The 26,469-nt window shown below is 55.2% G+C and overlaps 1 protein-coding gene across 8 annotated transcripts in view; it reads left to right on the forward strand.

The window, feature by feature from the left end:
* Positions 1-26,469, forward strand: part of CACNA2D2 (calcium voltage-gated channel auxiliary subunit alpha2delta 2) — a 141,178-nt gene that overhangs the window by 52,243 nt on the left and 62,466 nt on the right. For all 8 annotated transcript variants that reach the window (XM_070574941.1, XM_070574934.1, XM_070574935.1 and 5 more), the window contains exon 3: positions 19,977-20,093. In XM_070574941.1, the coding sequence (XP_070431042.1) occupies positions 19,977-20,093 (117 nt within the window). The remainder of the gene's footprint in view (positions 1-19,976; positions 20,094-26,469) is intronic.

The following is a 26,469-nucleotide window of genomic DNA, read 5'->3' on the forward strand; positions in this document are numbered from 1 at the left end:
GCCCAGTCACAATCCAGGAGCTGCTTTTGAAACGGTGTATAGTTTTCTGTTGAAGATGGTCTGGACCCTAGAGCTGTACTGTGGTTCTCCTATTAGAACCAGCTATGAACTCCACACAGCATCTTTTCCCAAAGCAGATACCTCTGGTACCATTGAGCTTGCTGGATCATGTAGCCAAAGCTGCAGGGCCACCTTCACCTCAGCCTGAACCTGCTGCAAAGCCCTTTCTTGCTCTGGGCCTCACTCAGAGCCGAGATCCTTCCATGTCACCTGTTTATGAGATGGAGCAATATTCCCAGGTTGGCCTACAGAGGACAGCCCCCACTGAATTTCTCTCTGATGCTTGTGCCCTTCTCACCAACACATTTCTTCTCACTTTGGTAAACAATGTCCTCTGGGCCCTCCCATGGAACATGGTCATAGTGAGTTTTCTGGCCTTTTGTAGTAGAACCACTCTGATATGTCCGCTTGCCTCAGCCTTTGATCCCTTTCTCAAGCGTTTGCTATGGGAGTTCTGGCATCTACTTCCCTTAGTGTGGGCCATTGCTTTTTCCAGGCTTCCAACATCTACTGGGGTCCTTGCTGAGGTGTTAGATCCCGTATCATGGGAAGGGCTCCCATATCAATAACCTCTTCCATATCTGATCTTATCTTCTGCCATCTTCAATCCGTCATCCTCAAGGTCCCGTCCTAACTGTTGGCTAGATCCTATAGTCCCTTCAGGATATAGTCCTTTTTTCTCCCTTAGCAGGCCCAGCATTTCCTGGGGTTGGTTATGTTCTGACTTGACCCTAGTTTTTGGTTTGGTGGCTGGGAAGGAGGACTCCAGATCCTGAGGAGAATGTGTTGTTTTGTAGCATGGAGGCCTCTTTATCATCTTTAAGCAAGGTAGGGTCCTAGCCTTTAACAAGCAGGAACAGCCAATTCTGCAGGCTCAGAGAGTTTAGGGGGTTCTGCGGTTTCAAGGTTCTTGAGTGCAGTGACTCAGATGTCCCCATCCCACAAGTCAGGGCCCCACTCCTTCCCAATCAGGGTCCTGACCTTGAGGAGCCAACCTGCTAGGATTGAGACTGTAGCTCCCTCGGTTGCCACTCTTTTGATTAAGTCCTATGCCTGACCCTCAGCTTTTTCTGCCTCTGGCTGTAGGAGATGAGAGTTTTTTTTATATCCTGCCAAGTGGGCTTCTGACTTTCACACTTCACCTTAAACTTGTGATTAATCACACACAGCCTTTCATTGTCTCTCTCCAAAGCATTGATAGCCTTCAGCAACAGCCATCCCATTCCATAGTCCTTATAATTACCCTTCCCTGAAACTCTCAAACACCTGAAATATTGCACCCATCCACAAGTATCCCATCTCAGTTTGTGATGGGTGAACATTTCATCAGTTGCACCTTTATCACATACCAGGATTGTCAGCGGTCCACTTACCACTGTGGTGAGGCCCTCAGTGCCAGCAGGACAGCACCCACTTTAGAGAGGCTTTCTGGGAGCACTCCCGGCACCAGCTGTGGCAGGGTCAGTTCCCTGGAATCAGACTCTGATGGAGGTTTGTGTGGAGGTGTTTACTGGGAGAGTACTCTTAGGGACCACACCTGTGAAGGGCGAAGGAGGCAGGATTGGGCAGCAGAAGTTTGGCTGTGATGCAGTCATAATAGAAGCCTCAACCAATTCCACAGAGAGCGCTGGAGATGACCTCGCCCCTCAGAGTTGTCTCTAGTTGAAGCTGGGCCTTTGTATTCCTCCAACCAAACTGGTGTCAACCAGAGCATAGGTGAGGCAGTTCCCTTCTGCTCAAGCCATAGCCAGGGCAGGGGCTCAGCCAGCAGCAGCCAGCAGGCAGCATCTTGGCAGCTGGAGGATTGAGGGCCTCGTTCTGAAGGGGGAGTCTGGGTGGCACACCACAGCATTCATGTTGTGATGCCACACAACTCAGATCCAGGTTCTAGTTGTGTCTCTTACCAGCTGAGACCTCGGGTGAGTTTCAAGAGCCCCCTGAGCCCAGTGTCCCACCTGGAAAATGAGGCATTGCCAAGCCCCCATGTCCCGGGACTGTGAGGGGTGGGATCTGAGGATGGCTCAGATCAGTGAGAATTCAAAGGCTACACACATGTGGGGCAAGGCCAGGTCATCATCCAGGTGGGGCCTCCAGGCTCAGGGGCCTCCAACCCCTAGAGCCAGCAGGCTCCCCATCCTCTCCTTCAACAAGGAAACCAAGGCCTGCGCAGCCCAGGTTTGAAGAAATGGGAAACATGGGCTAAGTCTGCACTGTCGATAAAACTCCTTCAAGTCTGACTGGCTCCTGGTGATGAGTGAAATCAACCCAGGGCTTGATCAAGGGGTCAGGGGTGAAAATACTGTTTCTTCTGGAGGGGCAATCAGAGGGTGTTTGTTCAGCCTATTCAATGGGTTAATAAATATTTGGCGCAAGGTGTCAGGCTGGGTTCCTTTGGCTGGACTTCAGGATGACTAGTGTCATTTGTTCAACAAAGTGACCAGCGAGGGGGGCCATCAGGCATCTATCCCCTAGCGGAAGGGGATAAACTGATGATGGGGATGAGCACAGGCAGCGTGGCTGTCCATGGCAGGGGCACTGAGGAGGTAGACAAGGAGCCCTTGCAGAAGCCGTGGGCTGTCACTTCTGTTGAGGCCTCTGTAGGCCAGGTGTTCTAGGCATGCCACAAATGACCCCTCATTTGCAAGGGCTCCATGCCAGTGGGTATGGCTCAGAGGCAGGTCCCGTGTCTAGGACTGGCACCAGGTCAGAGACTCCGGGTCACGGTGGCCAAGAACACCCCTGATGTTAGCTGTGTAGCTGGTGTGGTGGGGGCAGACGCCTTGTGGGTGTGGCTGTGGGCAGGGAGGAGACAGCAAGCTGAGAGGAAGGGAAAGCTCTGAGATGGGCATGCGTGTGGCGGGCGTGCCTTTTAAAACGATCATCAGCCTTAGTGTTCCAACAGCCTCTTTCACTTTGTAAAAGCCTTTTCTTTCGAAAAATAAAAGAAGATTGGAGGCAAGTACAATATTTGGCTGTGGTGGCTGCTAATTTGGCACTGAATGTCACCTCCGCCTTTCTCTTCCCCGATGCCAAGTACTCCTTCCCTGGCTCTGGGTGGGCGGGCGGGGTGATGGGGGTGCAGGGCGAGCTCCCCGAGCCTCTTAAGATGCAAGATTCATTTCCTTAAACACACATTGTCTCACTCCAATTTCACGTCCGAGCAGTTCTGGCAAGGAATTAGCAGCCCCTGGGAGACAGCAGGCGGGTTCTGTTTACACGGGGCGGGGGCGGGCTCGGGGGGTGGCAATGCAAGCAGGGGGGTTGGGGCTGTTGGGACAAGGAGCCGAGGACCTGGGTCAGGGGCTGCCTCACCTGGCCAGACAGCTCTCAAAGGGAGCCAGGCAGAGCCTTTGTCAAAAGAATGTGTAAATCCTGCCCCATTTTAGATGTCCTGAGTACATGGAGGCTGGGGACTATACAATGATTTGGGGGGCAAAGTGAAGATATTGGGCTCTCGAGTCAGAAAGGACACTTAAGATTGTTTGGCCCAACCCTCCACCAGAGAGGACTGGCTGAGGCCTGGGGACCAACTTTTGCCGACCCCCTCCTGTGATAGGGGCTCACTAACCCTGGAGGCCGCACTTTGCTTTGAGTCAGGATCCCTGGACCCGTCCTCGACATGGCCCTTCACCTCTGCGTGTGTGTCTCCTCTGTGGCCCTGTGAGCTTAGGAGGCTACAGTCCTGTTGTGTGGGAGAAGCAGCCCTGCTCTGGGAGTGGCCCCCCAGGACCCAGCCTCAGGTCTCTCCCTGTCCTGGTCAGTCCTCAGGGCACAGGCTCCCACGCCACAGGCCTCCTCATAGCCCAGCTGCCTTTCTCTTCAAGGTGTTCAGGCCATTGTGTGTGTGGTGGTGATGGTCTTAAAGAGGAGTCTGAGGAGGGTGACGGTTTAAACCCCTCCTCAATGGCGCCCTTCAGACAGCATGACATCAGCCCGGGGAATTCGGGCCTCCCAGCTTGGGCTTGTTCTGGAACGTTCTTTGTGGCTGGGGCTGCTGTTTTATGCCCTCTCTGCCCTCCCGCTGTCCATACCCTCAGCCCCCGCCCAGCCCCCATCCCCCACCCCTGCGGAGTCTCGGGCCTGGGCTGGACACCCCATAGATGCCAAATCAGGGCGGAGCCTGAGGAGTACTGTGGGGGAGGTGGCCCGTCCCCCTGCTCTCCTACGCGGCTGCTCATTCATCACCTCTTAGAGGGGAGACCTGCTAATTTGTCAGCCCATTAGCTGGGCACGAGCAGCATATGGAGCCAGTTCCTGCTGCCCTCTTCCCTCCTGCCTCGGATAGCATCATCTGGGCTCACTGCACAGCCCAGGTCTGGACTTGGGTCACGGGGGAAGGGGGGGCACCATCTTGCCCCAAGGCTAAGCCCCTTGGGAGGCAGCCGAGGGTTGAGCGGTCTCCGCTTCTCCACAAATCTACATTTGGACTTAGCAGCAAAGCCTCTCTAAGCCATGGGCTGAGCAGGGCCCTGCTTTTAGGAAATTGGGCTTTATTTTTAGTGTTCAGGGAAAGATAATTTTTTCTCACCCACTATCAGCAAGAAGATCAATTGTTTTCTTGGTATTTCTAGATCCTCTTGTCTGCAGGTGGGGGTGGGCAGGAAGGATCGCCTTGTCTGACAGTTCCATTGTGGCTCCCACACGCAGAGGAGGGAATTTGTGCCCTGGGACTCTCTCTGTTGCAGTCTGGCACTATTGAGAGGGATCTCCATGGCTGTGGGTCAGTGGCTAGAAGGAGACACTAGCCCAGTGTGACTGGCCCGAGACCAGTTCTGGGCTGCAGTCCCTCTGAGATGATGGGCAAGGTGGCAGGGAACTGGGTCTGCTTAAGGGCGCCCTGTGTCTGTCACACGGACGTAGATGTTCCCTGAGGCCTGCTGTGTGCTGTACTTGAGCAGAGGGACCCAGGATTCCTCAGGCCTGTGCTCAGGAAAGGATGCACCCCACCTCATTCGAGCCTTCCCCCTACATGCACATGTGAGCCTAGACGAATGCACACTGGGATGTGTGTGCCTGGACATACACACCAGAACACACACATATGCAGGGATACACATACACCAGGACACGTGCGTGACTGTACATTGCACACTCACAGGAACACCATCACCCTTCCCATGTGCATGATGGTGAATATTTGTGTACACACACCCTGCTGTGCACTGCACACAGTGTCTCCCAACATACAGGTACAGACACACACTCAGGAACATATACTGGCTCCTGCATCTCCTGGATTTATGACAGGAGATAAATTTGCAGTTTAGCAACCCTAAACTGCTAGCACCATAAACTCGGAGAGCCTGATTGCTAGAGCTTCATGGTGTGTCGGCAGCCCAGCAAAGCATGATACCATATAGGAGGGGTTTCCCAGCCAGCTTTGCAGGCCAGCCCTCCAGGGCAGAGTATATCCAGGCCCAGCTGGCAGAGGAGCCTATGCAGGGACTGCTTCTGCCAGGGAGGGGCAGAGAGGGAGGGCACCACCTTGGGGCCTTGGCCTGGGGCATCTCCAGTGCTCCTCAGGGACCCTAGGTTGGGGGAAGGAGACAGCAACTCGGAGGGGTCCAAGCCCTGGGCTAAGGGTGGAAGCTAGCTGTGTACATGGCAGGGGCAGTCCAGAGACCATGCTGAGGATGTGGCTGATTTGGCATCTTAGCCTTGTTCTGGAACCTGAAGGAGGGGGCTTCCTGTTTGAACCCCTATGGGGCACCTTGAAGAGCAGACTGAAGCCATGTTCCAGTGATGGGATAGCAGGGCAGGAACTGTAGTTGGATTCTGGAGGGGCTCAGAGTTTCCCATGGCTCCCTGGCAGCCAGGCCAAGGGAAAGACCTGGGATGTGGAGTTCTGGACACACAGGTAGGGAGGCTGCCAACCCCAGCGTACAGACAGGAAAGCTAGAGGGGTGAGGGTACATTCAGAGACCCTCAAGGAACAATGACTGGACAGGGTCAACTCAGCCCTCTTGCCCTTATTCCGCCCTGCAGGCCCTAGGAAAGGGCCCAACTGGAGTTCATCCCCAAGATCCTTCCCCAGCACCCCAGGTGACCTGGGCCCCCAGACCCTGCCTGCGGAGCCCTCTGATTGGACCCCCTGTGAGGGGTCTCCCAGCAGGCCCAGTGATACGGGTGAGGGTGGGGGTGGGGAGGAACACAGCTTCCTGGCTCTCCTCTCCCTGCTAGGAGAAGTAGGGCCGCCTTACATAATTGGGGCAATTTGTTCCACTCTTGTCCTCCTGGCGTTGTTGCCCTCACTGCCTCCTTGCTCAGGGAGCCCTTGACGGAGCTAGAAGCTCAGGCGTCCCTCCCTCCTGCTGGAGGTTGCTGAGCAGCGGACGCTGGAGCCCAGAGCATCATCACTGCTAAGACCTAATGGGTGTCTAGGCCTGAGGAGAGTCGGGGGCAGGGGGCACAAGGTCACACCATGTGCAGGGACCCAGGCCTCCTGCCCCCAGCCTGCCAGGTGACCCCACGGGTTCTCAGAAAGTTCATACCAGTAGACCATCCCCCAAGACCCCAGTGAGGGGTGGGGGACAAAGCTGCCTCTGCCCTGCTACTGGACGCCTCCCAACAGCTTTCGTCACAGGCCCTCGGGTCTAGCTGCCCATTCACCTCCACCTTGGCTTGCTGTTCCACTGCCAGGTGGGCACTCTTTCTTGGCCCATCCATTCACACTCCCTTTCTGGAAAGTCTTCCCTGACCTCCCTGGGTCTTCCTGGCCCTGCCCTGCTGTTCACCCCTCCTTTTGTGGCCTCAGTTTACCCATCTGTATCCTGAAGTCCTGGACTTCCAGGCTTGCAAGGCCAGGATGGTTTTCTGCGGGTAGGAGGACTTCCTTGGGGCGTGCCCACCTGCTGGGCCCAGCTCAGATCTGTGCTTCCTCTCAACAATCGCCCTGGGCAGACGGGTTGGGCAATGACAGGTAGGCCTCAGGGCCAGGTGGGTTCGTTGGGCGCCAGTGAGGCCACTGAGCAGAGGGAAGATTCGATTGGCACCATGAGTCGATCTGAGTGGATGATCGCAGGCAGATGAATTAAGGTCTCGTTGTACAGAAGAGACTGCGCTTCCTGGGAGGATTCGGCCAGGTACCTTTGAGAGATTAGCTCTTCGGGGACATTCAAAACAGGATGAGGTTGGCAAACACCCAACTCAGCTGACCCCCACTTAAACTTTCATAGCCCTGGGGGCAAGCAGCCCCATGGACATTGCTGAAGGGCCAGTCAGAGGGGCTTCCTGGAGGAGGGGGCCTGGGGCAGGGTTAGGGATCAGGAGAATCACAGGATCCTGTGGAATGGAGATCAGCTGCTAGGAGGTGGGGGTGGGGGTCTGGAATGTGGGGTCTGTGGTCAAGTGTGTGGTTAGTCTGTGTAGTCATTGAATCCCAGCTCCACTAATTACTGCTGCCTCAGTTGTCTCATCTGAGAAATAGAGAAAATAACTAGGGCTTCTGAGGGTTTGATTCAATGGATGACCAGCATGGAAGCTTGCTTGGGACCCACTGATATTGGCAGCTGCTCCTGTGGCAACCATCACCCCATCAAGCAGCCCCCAAAGCTGGCCAATGAGGAGGTGGCCCACCTGGAATGGGAGCCCAGGCACAGCAGCTGCCTCCCCTGAGCACAGCACACTTATTTTGAAGTTCATGACTCTTCAGACCAAGGGCTCTTGCAGCGTTTGCTGCAAGGCAGTGGATCCTGTTTGCACAGTTCGTTTGCATGGCAAACACTGTACGCGGACACGGTGAAGGTAAACGTTGGCCCCAGTGGCCGCTGGGATTTTTCATTCATGGAAAGAGAACCTGGAGCTGGGAGTGCCAGGGATTGTCCCTCTCTCCCCACAGTGAAATGAGGGGAAACTGAGCCAGGGCCTATTCAGGAGCACCCAGCTGGGAATGGGCGTGGAGATCTGCGACCTCCCAGTTCTGGGAAACCCTTGGGTGGTGACCACCCTGATTTTTTCAGGCCCAAACATGAGTTTTCCCATGAGAACCCAGGAGAGCCTGTAAATGATGGGAGAGAGCAGGTCCCCTCTGGGCGTGTGTCCCCAGTATGTGCATATCCTTGGTGCACGCATGTCCCTCATGTGTACCTGTCCTCAGAGTATCTTTAGCATGTGCAAAGCCTCGTGTCTGTTTGTGTCTCAGTCCTGTTTGCTTATTTATTCATAATTCCAACTTAGTCTATGGAAGATTTAAGGGCACTTACAAGGATACATAAAATTTAAGAAGAGCCTATAAATTGAAAGTAGGAGAAAAATAAAAGAAAAACTAGAGGAAACCTGAGATGGAGCTGGAACGTGCTGACAGAGAATGTGGACAAGATGGCCCAGGTGTGGGTGTGCTCCCTCATACGCTCACTTGCACACTCACCTGGGCCTGCTGCAGCTTGGCTGTGGTGCCTACTGCCTTATCATCGCCCAACACTCGGGTCTTGTGATCAGAGGAGGGAGCCCAGCCCTCTGGGGACCCTAATCCAGAGGTCACTGTTGGTCAGGCCATGCCCTTGCCCCAACCAGGCCCACCACCCCTGCTGTTAGGAGCTTCTTCAGAGGCATGTCCAACAGGAGAATTTAGGGCCATGACCTTTAGGTAGCCCCAGCCATCTGGGGCCAGAAAAGTCCCACTGCTTAAAACATTTCAGATGGCCGCAGACCACCTTTTGAGGTGTAGATAGAGACCCACAGAGCCTCACCCAAGCCTGGGGCTGCTAGGCATCCAGTGACAGTGGACAGGTCTGTCTGGGCTGTGGTGCTTTCTCTGTGAGCCAAAGTGTGAAGCATGGGCAGGGTCTGCAAGCGGCTTCCAGGGCACAAAGTGTGACTGTGGTGAGGTCAGTGTGTGTGAGTTGGTATGCAAGGTCAGGTGCGTGTGCTTGGAACTACAATGTGTACACAGGTATGGGAGAGGACCCTAAGGAACTTTGCCCTGAAGGGACCCTTGATACCAGGGGAGGCCACAGCCACCTCCTAGGCCTACTTCCATCTCTGTCTTTATCTCCTATACCTGACATGCCACCATCTCGTGTTTTCACGAGAGCACCCAGCCCAGGGGCCTCTCATTGTGATCAGTGCTGTCACTATTTGGCAACATTGTCAGCAGCAAGTCTCAGCAACAAAGGTCAGACTTCCAGCCTGCGAGGCCTGGAAAGTCGGACCCTGCAGGATAGCATAGGGCAGGGAAAGCTCTCGGCTTCAGGAGCAGCCCTGGAAGAAGACTCCATGGGAAGCCGGCAACACCTTGCATTTGACCTTTCGTCTTTGAGGAATGCTCCAGAAAGCCTGGCTGAGACAGCTCAGGGCTGTGTGGATGCCGAGTGTGAAAGTTCATGCCACACCATTCGGCTGGTGAAGAGCAGGGCAGGGATTCAGACCCATGGCTTTTTAGCCATTCTTGGCTGCAAGTGCATAGGACCCAGGGATGGGAAGCTCTCCCCTTTGGACAGATTCTGACCCTCTTGGCACTTCAATTTCCTCATCTGTGAGATAAGAAACCAGCCAGCTGCTGAGCTCCTCCTAGCTTTTGTCACAGGTCAGGGAGGGGATGGATAAAGAAAAATCAGGTCCACCCCCCAAAAAAAAGCCTGCCTGGGAACTTTCGGGGCAAGGTCGGTTTCTGGCCACTCTGGCATCCCTGGAGATCTCCCCAGCCCCTGAAAAGGCTTGCCTGCCCTGGGCTATCAGTGCTGGGAGGGTTGGAATGGAGGTGGTGGGGGCAGAGGAAGCAGACTTTGTCCTTTGCTCCTTGGCCTTCAGAACTGTCTCAGGCCCAGCCTCAAATCCATCTCATGAGGGTCTTTATGGGGGTAAATTTCTGCTAGCTCTGGGCTGAGGGGCAGTCATCTTAGCTGAGGTTTCGATAACAACGCAAGCTGTGAAACGATTAGGAACCCTCCCTGGCCTGCCAAGGATCCACGGGAGCCACTGCCCACCCTGCTCCCAGAGCCCCTCGCCTCACCCTGCCAGTGCTCTCGCTCCTCACAGAGCCGAAGACAGGCTCAGAGGGTGAAGGAGTTGAAGACGCCAGATGGCAGGCCAGTGACCAGGCCCTGGGCCTGTTGTATGAGGGCCAGGGCCCTTGCTCTGAGGGCAGGGTCCACGTCCAAGGCCACACTGGGCCAGGGCTGCTCAAAGTGATGACCCAGGTAAAGGGCAGACTGGGCTTGTCTGGAGGACAGGGGTGCTGAGGGGCACTGAGGACTGGAACTGATGGCTGGGGTCTGGGAAGCCCAGAATCATGGGCTCCTCCACTCACTGCCTGTAGACTCCAGCCAGTTTCTCCACCTTCCAGAGCCTTGGTTTCTTTTTTTTTTTTTTTTAAAGATTGGCACCTGAGCTGACAACTGTTGCCAATCTTCTTTTTTTTTTTTTTTCTGCTTTGTCTTCCCAAACCCCCCATACATAGTTGTATATCTTAGTTGCAGGTCCTTCTAGTTGTGGGATGTGGGACGCCGCCTCAACATGGCCTGACGAGCGGTGCCATGTCCACGCCCAGGATCCAAACCCTAGGCTGCTGCAGCAGAGTGCACGAACTTAACCACTTGGCCACGGAGCCAGCCCCAGCCTTGGTTTCTTCAGCTGTAAAATGAGGACAATAACTAGACCTGCCTTTTTAGGATTGTTATGACGAGGACAACTCAGTGGGTTGTGCGCTGAGCCCTATCTGGCTGCAAGGAGGGGACGCCCTGTCATCACTCTTGTTGTCCTTCTGCGGTTGAGAGGCTGGGGAGTCTTGGGGGAAAGAAGGCGGGGCCCACTGGGTGGGAAGGCAGCAGGAGAGAGCTGAGCCAGGCTGGGTGGTAAGGGGGCCCAGACGCTGGCACACACAATCTGTTTGCCATAAACATGGGCACCCACACCAGCCGGCTGCCACCCGGCGACTTCTGCGAGTTGGGAAAGTGCGGGTATGTTTACTCACACTCCCCCGTGCCAGCTGGTATGCTGGGCACAGCTTCCCTCCCAGCTGCCTTGACAGCCGGCAGCTCCCAGCTCAGGGAGTGGGGAGAAAGCAGGGGCCCCTGGCTATTGCCTGTAGTTGGATTCACTTCGGGCTCAAATCCCCAGTTCCTGATGCTATTCTGGACCAAATCAAGAGGACAGGGGGCCCTGCGGGTCTCCACAGCTGGTGTCCACTTGGCTGGGCGATGACACAGCTCCCCTGCTCTCCAAGATCACCTGAGTAGACAAAGGGCTGGAGGCCAGAACTGTCCAGAGACCCATGCCTTGAGTTTAAGCAACAGGTATCCCTCTGGTGGGGTCCAGGCCCACTCCCTCCCCACAATCCAGCTGCCTTTTCTGTAAGTGCTTCCCTTCACTGGGGTGTAGACAGTACCCAGACACCTCAGCACACCCAGAACTGATGGGTACACATTCCAGGTAGGTGCGGTTGCAGGGGCCCTGGTGCTCCAGGGGCCCTGGGATGCTGGAGGCTGCGAGTCTCAGGTTCTGTGCTCTGTGAACACCTTGTCTGAGCTCAGCCATGGCAGCTGCAGGAGGTGCACATATCACCCCCATGAGGTCAGGGCAGATTCTTGGCTGGGAAGGAGTCTCTGTGGCACTGCACCACCCACCACCAGGCCTGGGTCAATCATCTTGAACTCAGGAGTGGTCAGAGCTTGGAGGCAGGGACTTGGAGAAGGGCTTCTTAGGCAGGCTCTGAACGGCCCATGCTAGAGCTTTAACGTGTGACCTTGGAACGTGTGACCTGGGTCATGGGTGATGGAAACCTGGCCCTGAAGCATTTGCTTTTGAGGTACACAGGAATGTATCCAGTGCTGACATGGGCAGTCAGGGATTCCGGAGTGTCTGCCCTCCCCAGCCCCCGTAGACTTGATCATTTGGCATTGTCACCTCTGTGACAGGAAGACACCCCCTCCATCAGATTCCTTTCTCATCTCCCACCTATCCCCAGAGTATCCCTTTGACCACCAAGGGAGCCAGAACTTGGGGAAACTAGAGTCACAGACTGCAAGCTTCATGATGATACACAGCCATGGGGATGCTGTTATCTAATGATGGCAGCCCAGAGTCCAGCTACTGTGCAGAGTGACCATGAATGAATCCCTCCTCAGCATCCCTGACAGCTGGGCTTGCGTTCTTCCTGTGACAGAGGCAATGCTCCCAGGGTTTGGGATCCTTGAGTGTAAGAAAGTTCTCCAGTTTCCCCTGAGCTGGAATATGCCCCTCTCCTCACAGGTGCCATCAGTAACCTCAGAGTTCTGCCCTCAGGAGCCTTGGAGAAAGTTCCTCTCACACTTGGGGCTGGGTGGAGGCCATGTCCCTCCCAGACTGCTCTCACCTGAAATATACAGGCCTTAATGCTGGAGGCCTCATTCCAAGTCAGGTCTGGAATAATGGATAGATAATCAGGATTGCCACGGTTTAGTCCGTTTAGAAATTCAGATCTGTTTCAGAAGAGCGAAGATGGCCACACCCAGCAATGGGCCATGTGATCAGTGCTCCTTTGTGGCAGGTCATGCGTCACCCCAGGGCGTGTGCGGGGCAGGCCTTGCAGAAGTGGGGGTCTGCATGGGAGCAAGTGCAGGGAGGTTGGCACAGACTGGCCCTAGCTCAACTGGGAGGATTTGGTTTATTGTTCTGTGTTTGGGTTTTGTGTCTTTTGAAAAACAAGAGATTGAGCCTTTTTATGACATGGGTTTTACAGCGTAACGAGGCAGCGTAATTTCCCATTCTCAGCAGCAAGTGCACTTTTTACTCTAATTGCATAATTAGACATAATGTACTAATTGCGGTAATGGATGACAGTCAACTAGACTTTAACTTTAAAAACAGGGAGGCGTTGCTGGGGGTGGCGGCGGGCCTTTGTGCCCCTGTGAGTTATTGAAGGGAAATCTACTGGTGAGAGCTCCTGGCAGCTGCCTCTTGGGGGCCAAGGGGCCACAGAGCCACCAGGGTCTTCTCACCTTGTGGTCTAGGCCACGCCTCCTCCCCTGAGGACCTCCCTCCTGCTTCCTGGATGTTTACCTCCCTTCCCCTCAGAACCTGTTCCCCAGCTTCCCTTCTGCCCCCCACAAGCTGCTGGGCTCCTGCCACTGAGCAGTCCCATCAACTTTCCCTCCTCCCAGCCTTTGCACCTGCCGTTGCTCCTGCCTAGAGTCCCTTATCCCCCGTCCACCTGTATGTTTGGCAGACTCCTCTCCAGCCTTTCAGACTCTGCTCAGATGGCCTCTCCCCTGAAAAGCCATCCCAATCTTTTCCTTGATGTCTCCTCCCAGCCATACCCAAGCAGGCCAGCCCAGGTGGTCCTGTACACCTCTCCCGGCTGTCACCCCTCTGCCATTTGCAGTCTGAATGGACATCTGTTTCCTCTGGGTGGCAAGTCCCAAGAGAGGAAGGACAAGGTCTGGTCCATCTCTGCTGCCCTAGGCTCAGGAGGGCCCCAGTAGGAGCCTGTGGCATGAGTGTGGAGTGCCCTAGTGGGAATGTAAGGACATGTGGATGGGGGTGGGGAAGGAATGGGGCTGTTAATGGGCCACCAACCCAGGAGGGCCACATCCTTACCAGGTCCTGGAAGCCAAGCCAGGAGCCCTCCTCCCTGCTCCCACACTGCCTTTGTGTCCTCCTTCGTAGCCCATGCAGGGCCAGGTTGTAATGGCCAGGATAGATGTTTGTGACCCCCTCTAAACAAAGGGTTTATGCCAGAAAATCCCTACTCGACATGAAGGTTAGTTATTAATAATGTGACAACCAGCATCACAGTGTACAAACGCTGCTTGCGACATGACACCATATATGGCTGACTAACTATGGAGCCACCCCACCACAGGATGGTGGCAGCATGGCATGGCTGTATGGGAACCAAACGTGGCAGCTAGTGGATGTCGGCAGCTGATGAAGCTTGCAGCATCTGGCCCATATCTCCCTGCCTGTCCACCGACTGTGTGCTCTGAGGGCTCCAGGGCCCCTTGCCCTTGCCCTACTGTAAGTCCCGCACCAGGCAGGCCAAGGAGGGGCCAAAACCCCTGCCCTGGGGAGCTCTCAGCCACACACACAGTCCAGGGCCTAGTATGTCCCAGAGCAGCTGGGGTAGGGTTTTCAGGCACCCACTGTAGGGCAGTCTCTCAGTCCCGTCAGGAGCTGCACTGCGGGGCTCAGGGCTGGTTGGGTGAGGGGAGAGCCCAGGAGGTGCAGCCTGTCCTGGATCTGTCCTGAGTGCTCTCAATGGGAGGTCCCCCAGGTACCCAGCTACTCCATTGATCCCATGGTTTTTAAGGGTAATTAGCAGCTACGTCAATACCTTCAGTTTTCCCTGCGAAGGCAGGAGACAGGGGCAGCAGCCTGGCAGGGGTGGGGCCCAGGCCCGGGACCCAGCTTTACTCTGACTGACTGGGGTCCCTGAGCTGATCGTTACCAGTCCCCTATCCCTCCATTTCCCTCCTGGCTCAGTTTAGGGTCCCTGAGCCACCATGAGCCCCCTATCCCTATCCTTCCACCCAAGGTTCCCCTGATCCCTGGCACAAGTGTACCCCATTCCAGCAGCTGACCCCCATCTCCAACCCCAGACTCTGTAGCCTTTCCAGTGCTGACCCATGCTGGCCAGCCTAGGGAGGCCCAGCTCACCATCTCTAGTCCATTTCTGCTCTCCTTTTAGGTGCCTGTTGGCATGAGGGCTGGGCAGGCAAGATCCCCACCGGCTATTCCTTTCAAGACCAGGGACCTGACACCAAGATGTGGCTAGTAGGGGTTGGAGAACAGCAAATCCCCCAGGGTCATGTCATGAAACTCAGCTCCCACCACCCAGCGTGTGTGCTGCCCAGCACACTGGGCAGGGGGAGGGGCTGGGATGCTGGAGCCCCTAACTGAACCCCCACCTGAGCCTGGGCCTTTGAGGAGACAACCAGCAGCAGGGCCAACCTGCGTCAAATCTTTCTCGTTCCATTTTCTTTCTGATTTAATTTTCCAGAGATTAGGACTCGTTCACCTTCGCTGCAGAGAGGAGCCTGGCACGCACGCCTGTTTTTACTCCCAGGTTGAAGGGTGGTTAGTCGATCAGGCTGTTCTTCCAGTCCTCCCCTCTTCCCTTCCAGATTGGCATCACCCTGGATCCTGCCTTCAGCATCACCCTGGGTCCACCCCAGGCCCCTTTCAGGCCCACCAAACTCCAGCTTATCCCTGATGCCCCTTTACTGTTTGCCTCACCTTCAAACTTGGGGATAAATGCAGGGAACAGAACTACACAGAATGTGACCTAAAACAAGGGCTTTGGATCAGACAGACCCGGTTCGAATCTGGAGCGCTGCTATGTAACTTAACCTCTCTGGTCCTCAGTGTCCCATCGGCTAAATGGGCACGATCAGAATGATCCCTCCTCAGAGGTTGTCGGAGATCAGTGAAGTCAAGTGTGTAAAGCACCTGCCCCCGGGTGGCCAGAGCTGACACTCTGTGAATGGGGCTGTTCCTGCGGCTGGCCCCACTGCTTGCTGGCTTTCTGGGACTTTGCAAAATGCTTCTCCAGTCTGACTGAGGCTTGTCCAGGTCACTGGTCCTGGGGCCTTTTATCTCATGTGGTAGCTGTCTCTGTGTTACAGACACCTCAGAGCTCGACACCCCTCCCAATCCGGACTGTTGGGAGCTGTGGGGATGAGGCTGGCTCCATCTGCCCCTGTGAGCATCCAGGCTTCCTGTCCAAGGTCACCATTTCTCCAAGTGTCCTTCAGGTCACCTCCCCTTTATGTGGAGCCACCTAGGGAAGCAGGAGGCTGGGCAGAGGGTCTGGGACCCCTGAGAAGGCCTTGGCCTCCATAGGCCCTGGAAATCCCCAGGCCAGAAGGCTGGCCAGACATACTGCATAACGAAAGAGTTACTAGAGCTGAGAGATGGTTGGGGTTGGGGCCAGCACTGGGGTTGAAGGTGGGGGAAGGAGGTAAGGAAATGAAGGGAGAGATGGAGGGACAGGTCTTGGTGGGGATTCCCTTAAGGGGAGGAGGACACCCGGGTAAGCAGTGGCCACAGGAACATGGTACAGGATGGGGGTGTCAGGGACTCCTGGGAACAAGGAGCTGCAAACTGTCTCCTGAATTGTCCCTCGGGGCCTCAGCCACCCCTCCTCTTCCTGTTCCTCAGCCCCTCTGTCACTGTGTCTCCTGCCCTCTCCGACATGCCCACTTGGCTCTAGCTAGCCTGTCCCCTAGTCTGCTGCTGTGGCCCACTACCATTCACCATCTCGTCTGTGGGATGAAGCCCCTGCCTCTTCCTCACACATCACAGCTGGCGTAGAGCTGCAACAGCCTGTAGATCTGCTGGCCCCTGTCTCTCTCTTCAGTCCAACTGCCTGTGCAGAGCTGGGGGCCATGCAGGCTGTACTGCTGTGAGAGCTGTTGGGTTTTTCCAATTAACTCACTGGGCCAAGGACACCAGCGGGCATGCAATCATGCTGTGGTTGTTGAGGCCCTGCACCCGGTGTGCCCTAGCCTTTCTGTTGCTTCTGAGCTGGCCCCAGGGACCAGGGCTAGAGGCTAGGGTTCAAGGGGAACCAGTCCTGGGCATGTTCCAGAGCTGCCCCGGACTCTCCCGGTCTTCCTGCTAGGGCTGAGGGTGGAATGCACCTCTCAGACCACATCAGTGGAGAGATGACCTATCCCCCAGGGTGGGACCATCTGCTGGACTGTGTCACTTGGATCTCCCTGGGTCACAGAGCTCAGCTCAGGGCTCACCCCAGGGAACGGGGCAAGTGGAGCAGTTCTAGGGGAATGTCACGAGGGGTGAGGCATTTGGGATAGAAGGAACAAGGACTTTGCGATTGGGATTGGGGGATGGGCTTGGCTGGAAGCTCAACCAGCCCCTGCAGTTCTGGAATTCTTCCCTCATCTTTCCAGAAACCCTTTCTAGTCCATTTCCCCACCCTCACTCGGGAGGATTTACATAGGCAGGGAAAGGCGGTGGGGAAGCAGGCACAGCAGGAGCAAAGGTGTAGCAATGGGTATCAGAATGGACCAGGGACCCAGAGGTCTGCAGGTGCATGCCAGGTCATTGGGCTGGTGGGCCCTTGAGTGCTGGCATCAGGAGCCAGTGGGATGATATCATAGTGGGTCTTTGCGTAGAAGTGGGGCAGGAAAAAAGCATGGCAGATGCAGCCCCAGGCTCTACAAGGTAGCACAGCTGCAGGCAGAAGTGGAGGAGTCAGAGCAGGTCCAGCTGGCCCAGAGCTCCTCTTAACGTAGAATTGGGCACGTGCATTTGCTGAGGGTCCGTTACACACATGCCTGGTGCTTAGGGAGAGATGGAAGGGAGCTGGCTGTGGCTGTGCCCTAAGACTGGCGTCCCTGTGCTAGGTTCTCCTATTATCACCTCCTGGGCTAAGGCTGAGGTGTCGGAGACAAGGACAGGATGGCTGGGGAGGGGCTGCCCAGGAAGGCCTGGGAGGAGGGGTGGCACTGGAGGTGGGCAGACCCTGGGGAGACAGAGGCTGCCTGCTCAGGAATGGTGCCGATGGCTTTGTATCCTAAGTGTGTGGACCTAGCAGGGAGAGAGTGCAGGCAGGAAGGGGACTGTGATTCCTTCTGCAGAATTCTGGTCATCCTAAACAGTAGCAGTAGTGACAGTAATATAGGTTCCTCTTGAATGAACCTTTTGGTCCTTGGTCAGCCTGTGAGGTGGGGACTGCCATTCTCTCATTTAATAGATCAGACACTGAGGTTCAGAGATGGGGTAACTCTTGAGGTTCAGAATTAGCAGGGCATTTGCTTTCAAGTCTTGTGTCACCTGTCAGGGCCCTGGGGTGTGACCCTGCCACCTGGAGATCCACTCCGTCTGAGGCCCCCAAGCCCTGGCCCAGTCACGATGTAAGGCTGCAAAGGGCACCCTGGACCTGGCAGGGAAGGACTCCCTGGTTCCTCAAGGAGAGTTGTCAGGAAGCCTCATGTTCAAGCCTCCAATCCCTGGGCTGCCACTGCCATGGACAGCTCTGATTGGGGCACCTGGGAATGAGCTTGACCAGAGAGTCAGGTATGGTCACTTCATTCCTTGCCCTGAGAAGACAGGTAGCTGCACCCCCTGTTGGCACAAGTGTTCTGGGGGTATGCTTGGCCGAGGCTTCAGCCAGTGTAGCTGAGACATGGCCTCAGCACACCCAGGGGCCGTAGTCCAAGGTCTGGAAAGGGTGTGTTTTTAGTGTCCTGAAACCTGGGAAGGAGGGGTCAGTGAGGATGGGGGACCTGGCTTTACCATTCACAGTCATGTGGCCTTGACCTGTCCTCTCCTGTTTCTGAGCCTTAGTTTCCCCAACAGTGGGCACTGGGCTCCAGGCTCCCTGCATTTCCCAGTGACCCCCAGGCTCTGACCTCTCCTGGACCTCTGTCTCCATCACTGTCTTTCATCTGGGGGCCTCTGTCCTCAGGCAGGGCCCCAGGGGGACCCAGGGAACAGCCTGGGCTGGTGCCCACTTGAGGCCTCCATCCTCCCCAGCCCTGCATCCAGGCCTCGTGAATCGCCCTCTAATCGCCACTGCTCTGTGGGAAGGAGTGACTTCACCACAAATTATTTTGTTCTAAGAGAAGGACAAAAAGAAAAGAGGCTGAGAAGCTGGGAGGGATGGGGGGCGGCGGGAGGAGGAGATTGCCTGAGCCAGCTTTGTGCCGTGCTTTAACCCTTGGACTGCCAGATGCTGGTTGAGCAGCAGGGCAGGGGCCCGGGAGGCACCAGGTCCCCCACCTCCTCCCCCTGTCAGATGCCTGAGGCCTTATCTCCCCACATCTCTTCTCACTGTCACTCTGCTGACCTTATCTCTGCTGCCTGTCTGTCTTTCATCAGCTGCCTCTCCCACCTCCTTATCTCCTCCTCATCACCTCCTCTCTCTGTCTCTCCACATCCCTCCGCTTCTGCACAGGCTGATGGCACAGCCTGGTGGTGGCAGCTCAGTCGTGGCAGCCCGACCTCTGACCTCTGGTGAAGGAGCCAGCTTGAGGCACGCATCTCCTGGGGTCACCTGGATAGACATATGAACCCAGTCAGGCTCAGAGACACACGCAGGAGTGTGTGATGCACACACACATGCACCTGCACACACCCAAGACTCTAGCCATGAACAAAGACACCCATAAAACCTTGCTTCTACTACTCACCTAGAACCCCCAGGCTTCATCTAGAGGCCTTAACCCTGCCCTACCCCCATCGTGGAGGCATGTACACACAGATGGATATGTGTTGAGCCGTAACACACACTCACACACACAGGTACAGACTGTCAGATTTATACCTCCCCCCCCCCCCCCGCCACTGTACGCATGCGCACAGGCCCACCCCCAAGGAGAAGGGAGAGGCAGATTCATTCCCTCCACATGTCTCTTCTTTCCTGGTCCCTGCCCCCTCATTCTGTGCCCCAAATGATAGAGGAGTCCCTAGGGGCACCCAGAGCTCCCGCTACAGTTTCTGCCCTGGGGCAGCGCCAGCAAAAAAGGGTATGGATGCTTGAGCTCATGTGGAGGGTAGCTGTGTATGTGTGATGCACATGTGGGTGTGTAGGTGTATGTACATGTGTGGGTGTGAGAGCATCTTCATGTTGTTGTGTGGTGTGCAGTGTTGCTTCCTGGCTCATCTCCTCCTGACACCCTGCCTCCTATCCAGCCCACCCTTTCCCCTCTGCTGCTGTCAGCCACTCTGAACTAGTCATCAGGGTGCTGCTTATGGTCCCTGGAGGGGGAACCCTGAGAGGGCAGTGACAATCCCATCTTACCAAACCATACACAATCAATGCAAGCAGGAGAACCCATGGCCTTGCTCTTCCTCCAAGTCTGTGAAAGCACTAGGGCCGACCCCTAGACTGCCATGCTCTCTTTCAGTGGCCAAAGCCAGGGTTGAGGTGCAGGTGAGAAGTGCACTGTGGTGAGCTGTACAGAAAGGGTATGCAGCACCATGGCATGGGAATGTGGGACCACCTGGCCTCACCCCAGGCTTCTGCTTCTTTCCAGATCTACAAGGATAACCGGAATCTGTTTGAGGTGCAGGAGAACGAGCCTCAGAAGTTGGTGGAGAAGGTGGCGGGAGATATTGAGAGCCTGCTGGACAGGAAGGTGCAGGCCCTAAAGGTAGGTGCCATTGTATGTGTTGAGGGAGAGCCAGGCAGATTGGTCTGCACTGCGAGTGCAATGTCCCAACCCACCAGGAAGGCACGGCCCTCCTGGCCCTCTGAATTCAGGCTGGACCATCATTGGCAGGGCTGTGCCCCTGTGGACTGTGGGCAGCTATGGCAGGAGCAGGATGGTTGTAGCTGGAGTAGGCAGCATGAGGGATGACCTGGGGTCTCAGGGGCCCTGTATGGGCATGAAGGTAGGACCAAGACAGGTCCCCCTCCCCCCCCCCCATTGGGCTTGGAGTCCTCCCAGTCCTCTGCTCTGTGAGTGTGCCCTGGGTGAGCACCTGGCCAGGATAGTGACCTATTGATGGCTGGGAGGGTGGGCTGCAGGCTCTGATGGGGAGGGAACATGGAAGGGCTCTGAATGCCCCACAGAGAAGGCTGTGGTCATGTGATGCTAGGGGTTGGAGCCCCTGCTCTGCCCATGACTTTGAGCATTTCTCTGCCTCCCTCTGGGCCTCAGTCTCTCCATCTATACTCAAAGAGGCTGCACCTGTCAACTCCAAGGCACTGCGGTTTTGTGAGGTGACAGAACCTGCTGGGCTGCCCTCACTGGTCTACAAAGCCAGCAGACCCCTGGTACTCTACCCAACCCAGAGAGAGCAATGGGGAGGGGCTTCTGGAGCTGCAGAGTAGCCTGGGCGAGTTGTGCAGTAAATGAGGAGGGGGTCCACGTTGCCCTCAGATCAGAGGCCCAACTGCAGCTGCCCCAGCCTGTGTCAGAGAGACGAGTCCAATAAAATGGCCTGAAGTACTAATCCATGTGATAACACGGATGAACTTGAAAACACTATAGTAAGTGAAAGAAGCCATTCACAAAAGACCACCTATTGTGTGATCCGATTTCTGTGAAATGTTCAGAATAGGCAAATCCATAGAAACGGAAAGTACATTAGTAGTTGCCTAGGGCTGGAAGTGTGGGGCTAGGGAGTGTCTGCTAATGGGTACAGGGTTCTTTCTGGGAGTGAAAATATTCTAAAATTAGATGGTAGTGATGGTTGCACAACTCTGACTATACTAAAAAACCACGGAATTGTCTACTTTATGTCAGTAAATTTTATGATATGTGAATTATATCTCAAAGCTATTAAAAAAAAAAAAAAGATGAGCAAGTCCATACAAGCCACACCCAGGCTTAGGCCAGGGGCCTGGCAGGGTCAAGTTAGGGCTGCCACCGAGTTCAACCCCCCCTCTCCCCCATCCAGGCCCCAGGAGAGAACAAGGATCCCCTTCCCCAGGAGCTGGGTCTCCTGCCTGCCCCTGTGTGCCCTGAGGTCATGGAATAGGGAGAGACTGGTATCCTGGGACCAGAGATCCAGAGAAGGCGGAATCTGAGAACCTCCCACCCAATGTGGACCAGAGGACCCAGAGCTGGGCCCAGCTCAGCCTGACCTTCGGGATCTCCTAGTCACAGGTGGGGAGAGAAGTGGGGAAATGAACTGTCACAGGGAGGAGGCAAAGCTAAACCTTCAGCTGTGACAGCAGTCCCCATTGGACCCAATGGTGTCTCCCCTGATTGTGGGAAACATCCACTCACCTCCCCTAGCCAGCACATCATGTCCACCCCCTTGCCTTTTCTAGAACTGGGCCCAACCTGGACGCTCTCCCTCCTTTCTCTGATTCTCTGTCTCTCTCTCCCGTTCATTGCAGACCCCTCATTCGCCCACTGCTTCCTTGCTTTATTGCGCTGGCCCCCCATCCCATTTACAAAGTGCAGGCCACTAGTCCTGAACTTGTGTCAACTGTCTGATAAATCTGGGAAGGGGCACCCTTCAGGCCTTTAGACCTGCTACCCACCAGGCTTTAGGGCCAGTCGCCTCAGTGGAGGGTGCTGAGTGGTGGCAGTGACAGATGCTTGACCTGTACTCCACACATGGAGCCCAGGGCCCAGCCCCTGCCCATCCTTTCTGGACAGCATAGGGCTGGGGTCCCTCCCCAGGCTCCTTTCCTCACTCCTAGAGGAAGTACAAACCCTGACAGCTTGAGGGAGGAGGGAGCCCAAGACCTGATCCCAACCCTCTCCCTGCACCCTGCATGCCAGACCCTGCCCCATGAGGCAAAACAGATGTCTGTCTCCTGCTGCTGCATCTGCAGCCCAGCCCGTGGCCTGGTACACAGTTGGTGCTAAATACAATTATTTTCAATTGAAAAATGGTGGAAAAAGGCCCTCACTGTTTGGGACTCCCCATATGCTGAGTCTGTCACACATCACTCTCACAGCAACCCCATGATAGAGGCCCACTTCACAGAGGGGGACACTGAGACTCAGCTGTGCCATGCATAAGGCCGGGATGTGGCAGAGCCAGGATTTGAACCCAGGTCACTCTGACTCTGAGCCAGGCCCTTGACTCCCCACGTTATTCCTGAGGTGTGCATGGAGCCCAGCACTGTCCTCGCCAGTGAACTCCCCCTGCTGCAGTGTCCCCTGGCTCCAGGTCCTCGGGATGCTCCTGTCCATATCCCCAGAGGAAAGGGAGGACCATCCTTCCCCTGCTTTGGTCCTAATTTTTCAAGATGACCTTTGGTCTTAGTTATGTTTTTGGTTTTGTTTGTTTGTTTGTTTTTGAGGAAGATTAGCCCTGAGCTAACATCCGCTGCCAATCCTCTTTTTGCTGAGGAAGATTGGCCCTGAGCTAACATCTGTGCCCATCTTCCTCTATTTTATATGTGGGACGCCTGCCACAGCATGGCTTAATAAGCGTTGCACAGGCCCGTGCCTGGGATCCCAACTGGGGAACCCCGGGCCGCCAAAACAGAGCACACAAACTTAACCGCTATGCCACCAGGATGGCCCCTTAATTATGTTTTAAATTTGCTTTTAATCAAGTTTTGGCCCTTTTCTCCTTTTCTATATTTGTTTGTAGCCTGAATGCATATAGAGTGAGGGATGTTGAGGGGCTGGACCCTATCACCCACTACTCCAATAATCCCCTCTCTCCCTGGATCCCATCCAGTAATCCAACTTGATTTCCTTACTCTGGTCTGGAATTTTAATTTTGGGCTTGCAAAATGGGATCTGAACAATGCAGGACAGAGTTCATTGTCTCATTTAATCGGGGACAATCAGATGTTTGTAATAAGTTCCTCCAAGCTGTACAGGGTGATTTATGGGGCCAAAAGTCAGGCAGGAGCAGGCCAGCTCAGGGGCCATGCAGTACAAGCAACCAGAGTCCCCAACTCCAGGAAACCTCCTGGGGCCTCAGCTTCGGAGACATGGAGGGGACCTGACTTGGAAATTCTAGTACCCAGGGAGATGGGTCCTCTGAGCCAAGGCCCACTCTCTTAGGTCTTGAGTCTCAGGAGGGGTAAGGAGGTGCCTAAGTTCTTATAGCACATTGGAGGCCGAGTTGGAACTCTCCTGTCCTTCCAGCTGGGGCCTTGGCACACAGGTCCTCTCTCAGAAAGGTCATCTCTTCGTGGTTGTACTCCTTCCTTCATCTATTCATTAACATTCAGTAAGGCCCTGTTGTGTGTCAGAGCAGTGCTGGGGTGCAGTGGGGAAGGATAGGCCCTGTTCCTGCCCTCTTGGAGCTCTTTGTCCAGTCTCATCCCAGGCCTTAGTTTCCCCCTCCATAAAATAGGGACAGGAGACCATCCTTGCTCAGTACATCTGCTTTCACAGCTCCAGGAGCCACCTTTTATAAAGGCCACAGTGAAAACAATGTCCCTGAAGTTATGCCACCTTCAGCACCATCCTTGGCACCTCTGCTGTGTGACTCAGAGGAGAGGCGGTGCCTTGGATAAGGAGAGGGGTGACCCCAGTGTGGGGGATTCCAGCTTTCTCTCAGGGACAAGGCCAAGGGCACTGTGGCTCAGTGGGCTTGGTTCCTGGAGAATGGGAAGCCCAGGGCCAGGGCAGCCAGGCCAGAGCAGGTTCTTGAGGGACATGACTGTGGTATCTAGAAGCCTGCTCTCGAGGTAGTCCTCTCACTTCCAACCCCGAACAAGCCAGAGGCAGTGGAGAAGCCTGGCTTGGGATCCTGGACCTAGAGACCTCAGCCCTCAAGCTCGGCCCTTCCTACTAGGCTCATGTTCCCCACGCTCCACCTCAGGTATTTCCCATTGTCCCGTGGCCAAAACCTTTCCAGATGCTGCGCCTTCATACCTTTGCCTTCTTGGAGTGTTTTTAACCATGTTTGCATCTTGCTGTCACCTGAGGAGCTTTTAAGTCCTGGTGCCCAGGCGCCACCCCAGACCAAATGCATCAGATTCTCCAGGGCTAGGCTGTGCTTCGGTATTTTTCAATAGACCACAGATGATTCCATGAAGATTCAGAGCTCAGGACGTTTCCCCTAAAATGGCAGAAATAATTCCTTCCCATGATTACTGGAGTCTTTCTGAGCACTTGCCAAGTGCCTGGCCTAAGATGAGCTGAACAGTCCAGATCTCTCCAAATCTTTGCTACAAGCCAGGGGTTACTTCTTGTATCCCCATTTTACATTTGAGAAAACTAAGCCCCAGAGAGGTTAAGCCACTCCCCGAGGTCTCACAGCAAAACCAGGCTTTAGATCCAGGCACTTGGGCTCCAGATCCCACAAACTGCCCCCCGACATTGCCCTCTGTGCTACTACTAGTGGTCACATGGTATTTGCTCTCTACAGGGACACAGGGCTGAGGGAAGAGGAGACAGGGCTCTGTTCTCCTCTGACAGGGTCTTGCTCTGGGATGACCTAGTGACCTTGGACAAATCCATGCCCCTTCAGTTTCTTCCTTGGGCAGTGGAGATAAGAGGCTGAGCCCCCTGTCCCACCCCTCCTCCGTGAGGCCCAGACGGTTGGAACAGGAGGAGGTGCAGCTGCGGCCCTGGTTCTGGGGGCTCCAGTGGGCAGCATTCCCCCCATCAGTGGCCTCTCTGGGGAGCGAGCATCATTTAAAGAGTAAATTAAAAAGGCTTCTGCACATAGCCGTCCTGCTTTTGTCGCTAATGGCCACTTAACCCAATTAAACTGATGCGTAGTTGGCAGTGTGGCCGGGTCTGTTCAGGAACTGGGCTCTGGGCTGGGTGTTTAGAGGAGCAGGAGGAAGAGCCAGAGAAGGAGCCTGGGGGCTGGGGCCTGTGGGGCAGACCATCCTCTTTGTCAAGAAGGAGAACATTCTGCCTAGCTCCCACTTACTCGCTGCCTGCTTTCTTTCTCACGCTTCATCTGATGCAGGGTTTCTTCATGTCAGTACTATCAACATTTTGAGCAGGGGCAGCTCTGTGCATTGTAGGGTGTTGAGCAGCATCCTTGCCCTCTACCCACTAGATGCCAGTAGTACGCCACTCCCCAAGTTGTAACAACCAAAAATTTCTCCAAATATTGCCTAATGTCCCCTGGGGGCAAAGTTCCCCTGGTTGAGAACTACTGGTCTAATGAGACAGAGAGATGCAGCCATGGTGAATAGAAGCTCTGCTATCAGAAGGACACTGGGGACCTCAGAGAGGTGCAGATGGAATGGAGCAGCCCCAGCAGGAAGAAGATCTCTTCAGTTCAAGGGGGTAATAGTGAGCTTGGGGCTGCCTGCAGGAGGCAGCAAGGATTTGGGGGAAAAGTTTGGCACTGAGACAGCTGGAGGCCAGTTCAGAATTGGATCCCCTGATGCATTCATTGATGAGGGTTGGACAAACAGATCGACCCTGGGAACACAAGACCATGGGTGTCACTACTGCCGAGGCCTGGCCCAGAGTAGGAGCCTCATGAACGTTTGTAGAACAGATGCCAGGGCTATGACTCTGGTTTCTGCCTAGAGGTCAGCCTCTGGGGTCTGACTCTAGAACAAAGAAGCTCTGAAAGGAACACTAAGAGTGGACAGACAAGCAGGGGATTCTGTAGCATTGGCTGCCTCCACCCACTCTCCTCTGGGCAATTAAAAGGTGTTTATGTGGGGCTGGCAGTGGCTTCTGCCTCCCCTCCATTACAAACATTAAGAGATCTTGACCCTTCCACTTTCCCGCTCTTGAAAGGAGCCGCAGACCTGTGGAGCCAATTAGGCGCCTGCGTGGGCTCCAAGGGCCCGAGCAGCCTTTTCTCCCTGATTGCAGCGTTTATGGCTGATTATTCTCCCCTCACCCAAACAGTGCTGCTGCTTCCTGGCAAGCTGTCACTGCCACCCAGAGGAGCCGACTGAGGCCCCCAGGGAGGGGAGAGTGTTGATTAGTGAATGGGCATTCAGTGAGTGCCTATGTGTGGGAGCCCTTGGGGACCTCTGCCTACAGAGGGAGGCCACTGGCCAGCAAGGAAACAAGAAAAGGGACTTGGGGGTGGTGAGCACTCAGGAGAGACCAGGTAGCATGCGGTGTTAGAGAGCAACCACACAGAACAGGGGTCAGAGGGAGCTCCTTGGAGGAG

The sequence above is a fragment of the Equus przewalskii genome, chromosome 15 (genome assembly GCF_037783145.1).
Source record: "Equus przewalskii isolate Varuska chromosome 15, EquPr2, whole genome shotgun sequence".
In the NCBI taxonomy this organism is placed as follows: domain Eukaryota; kingdom Metazoa; phylum Chordata; class Mammalia; order Perissodactyla; family Equidae; genus Equus; species Equus przewalskii.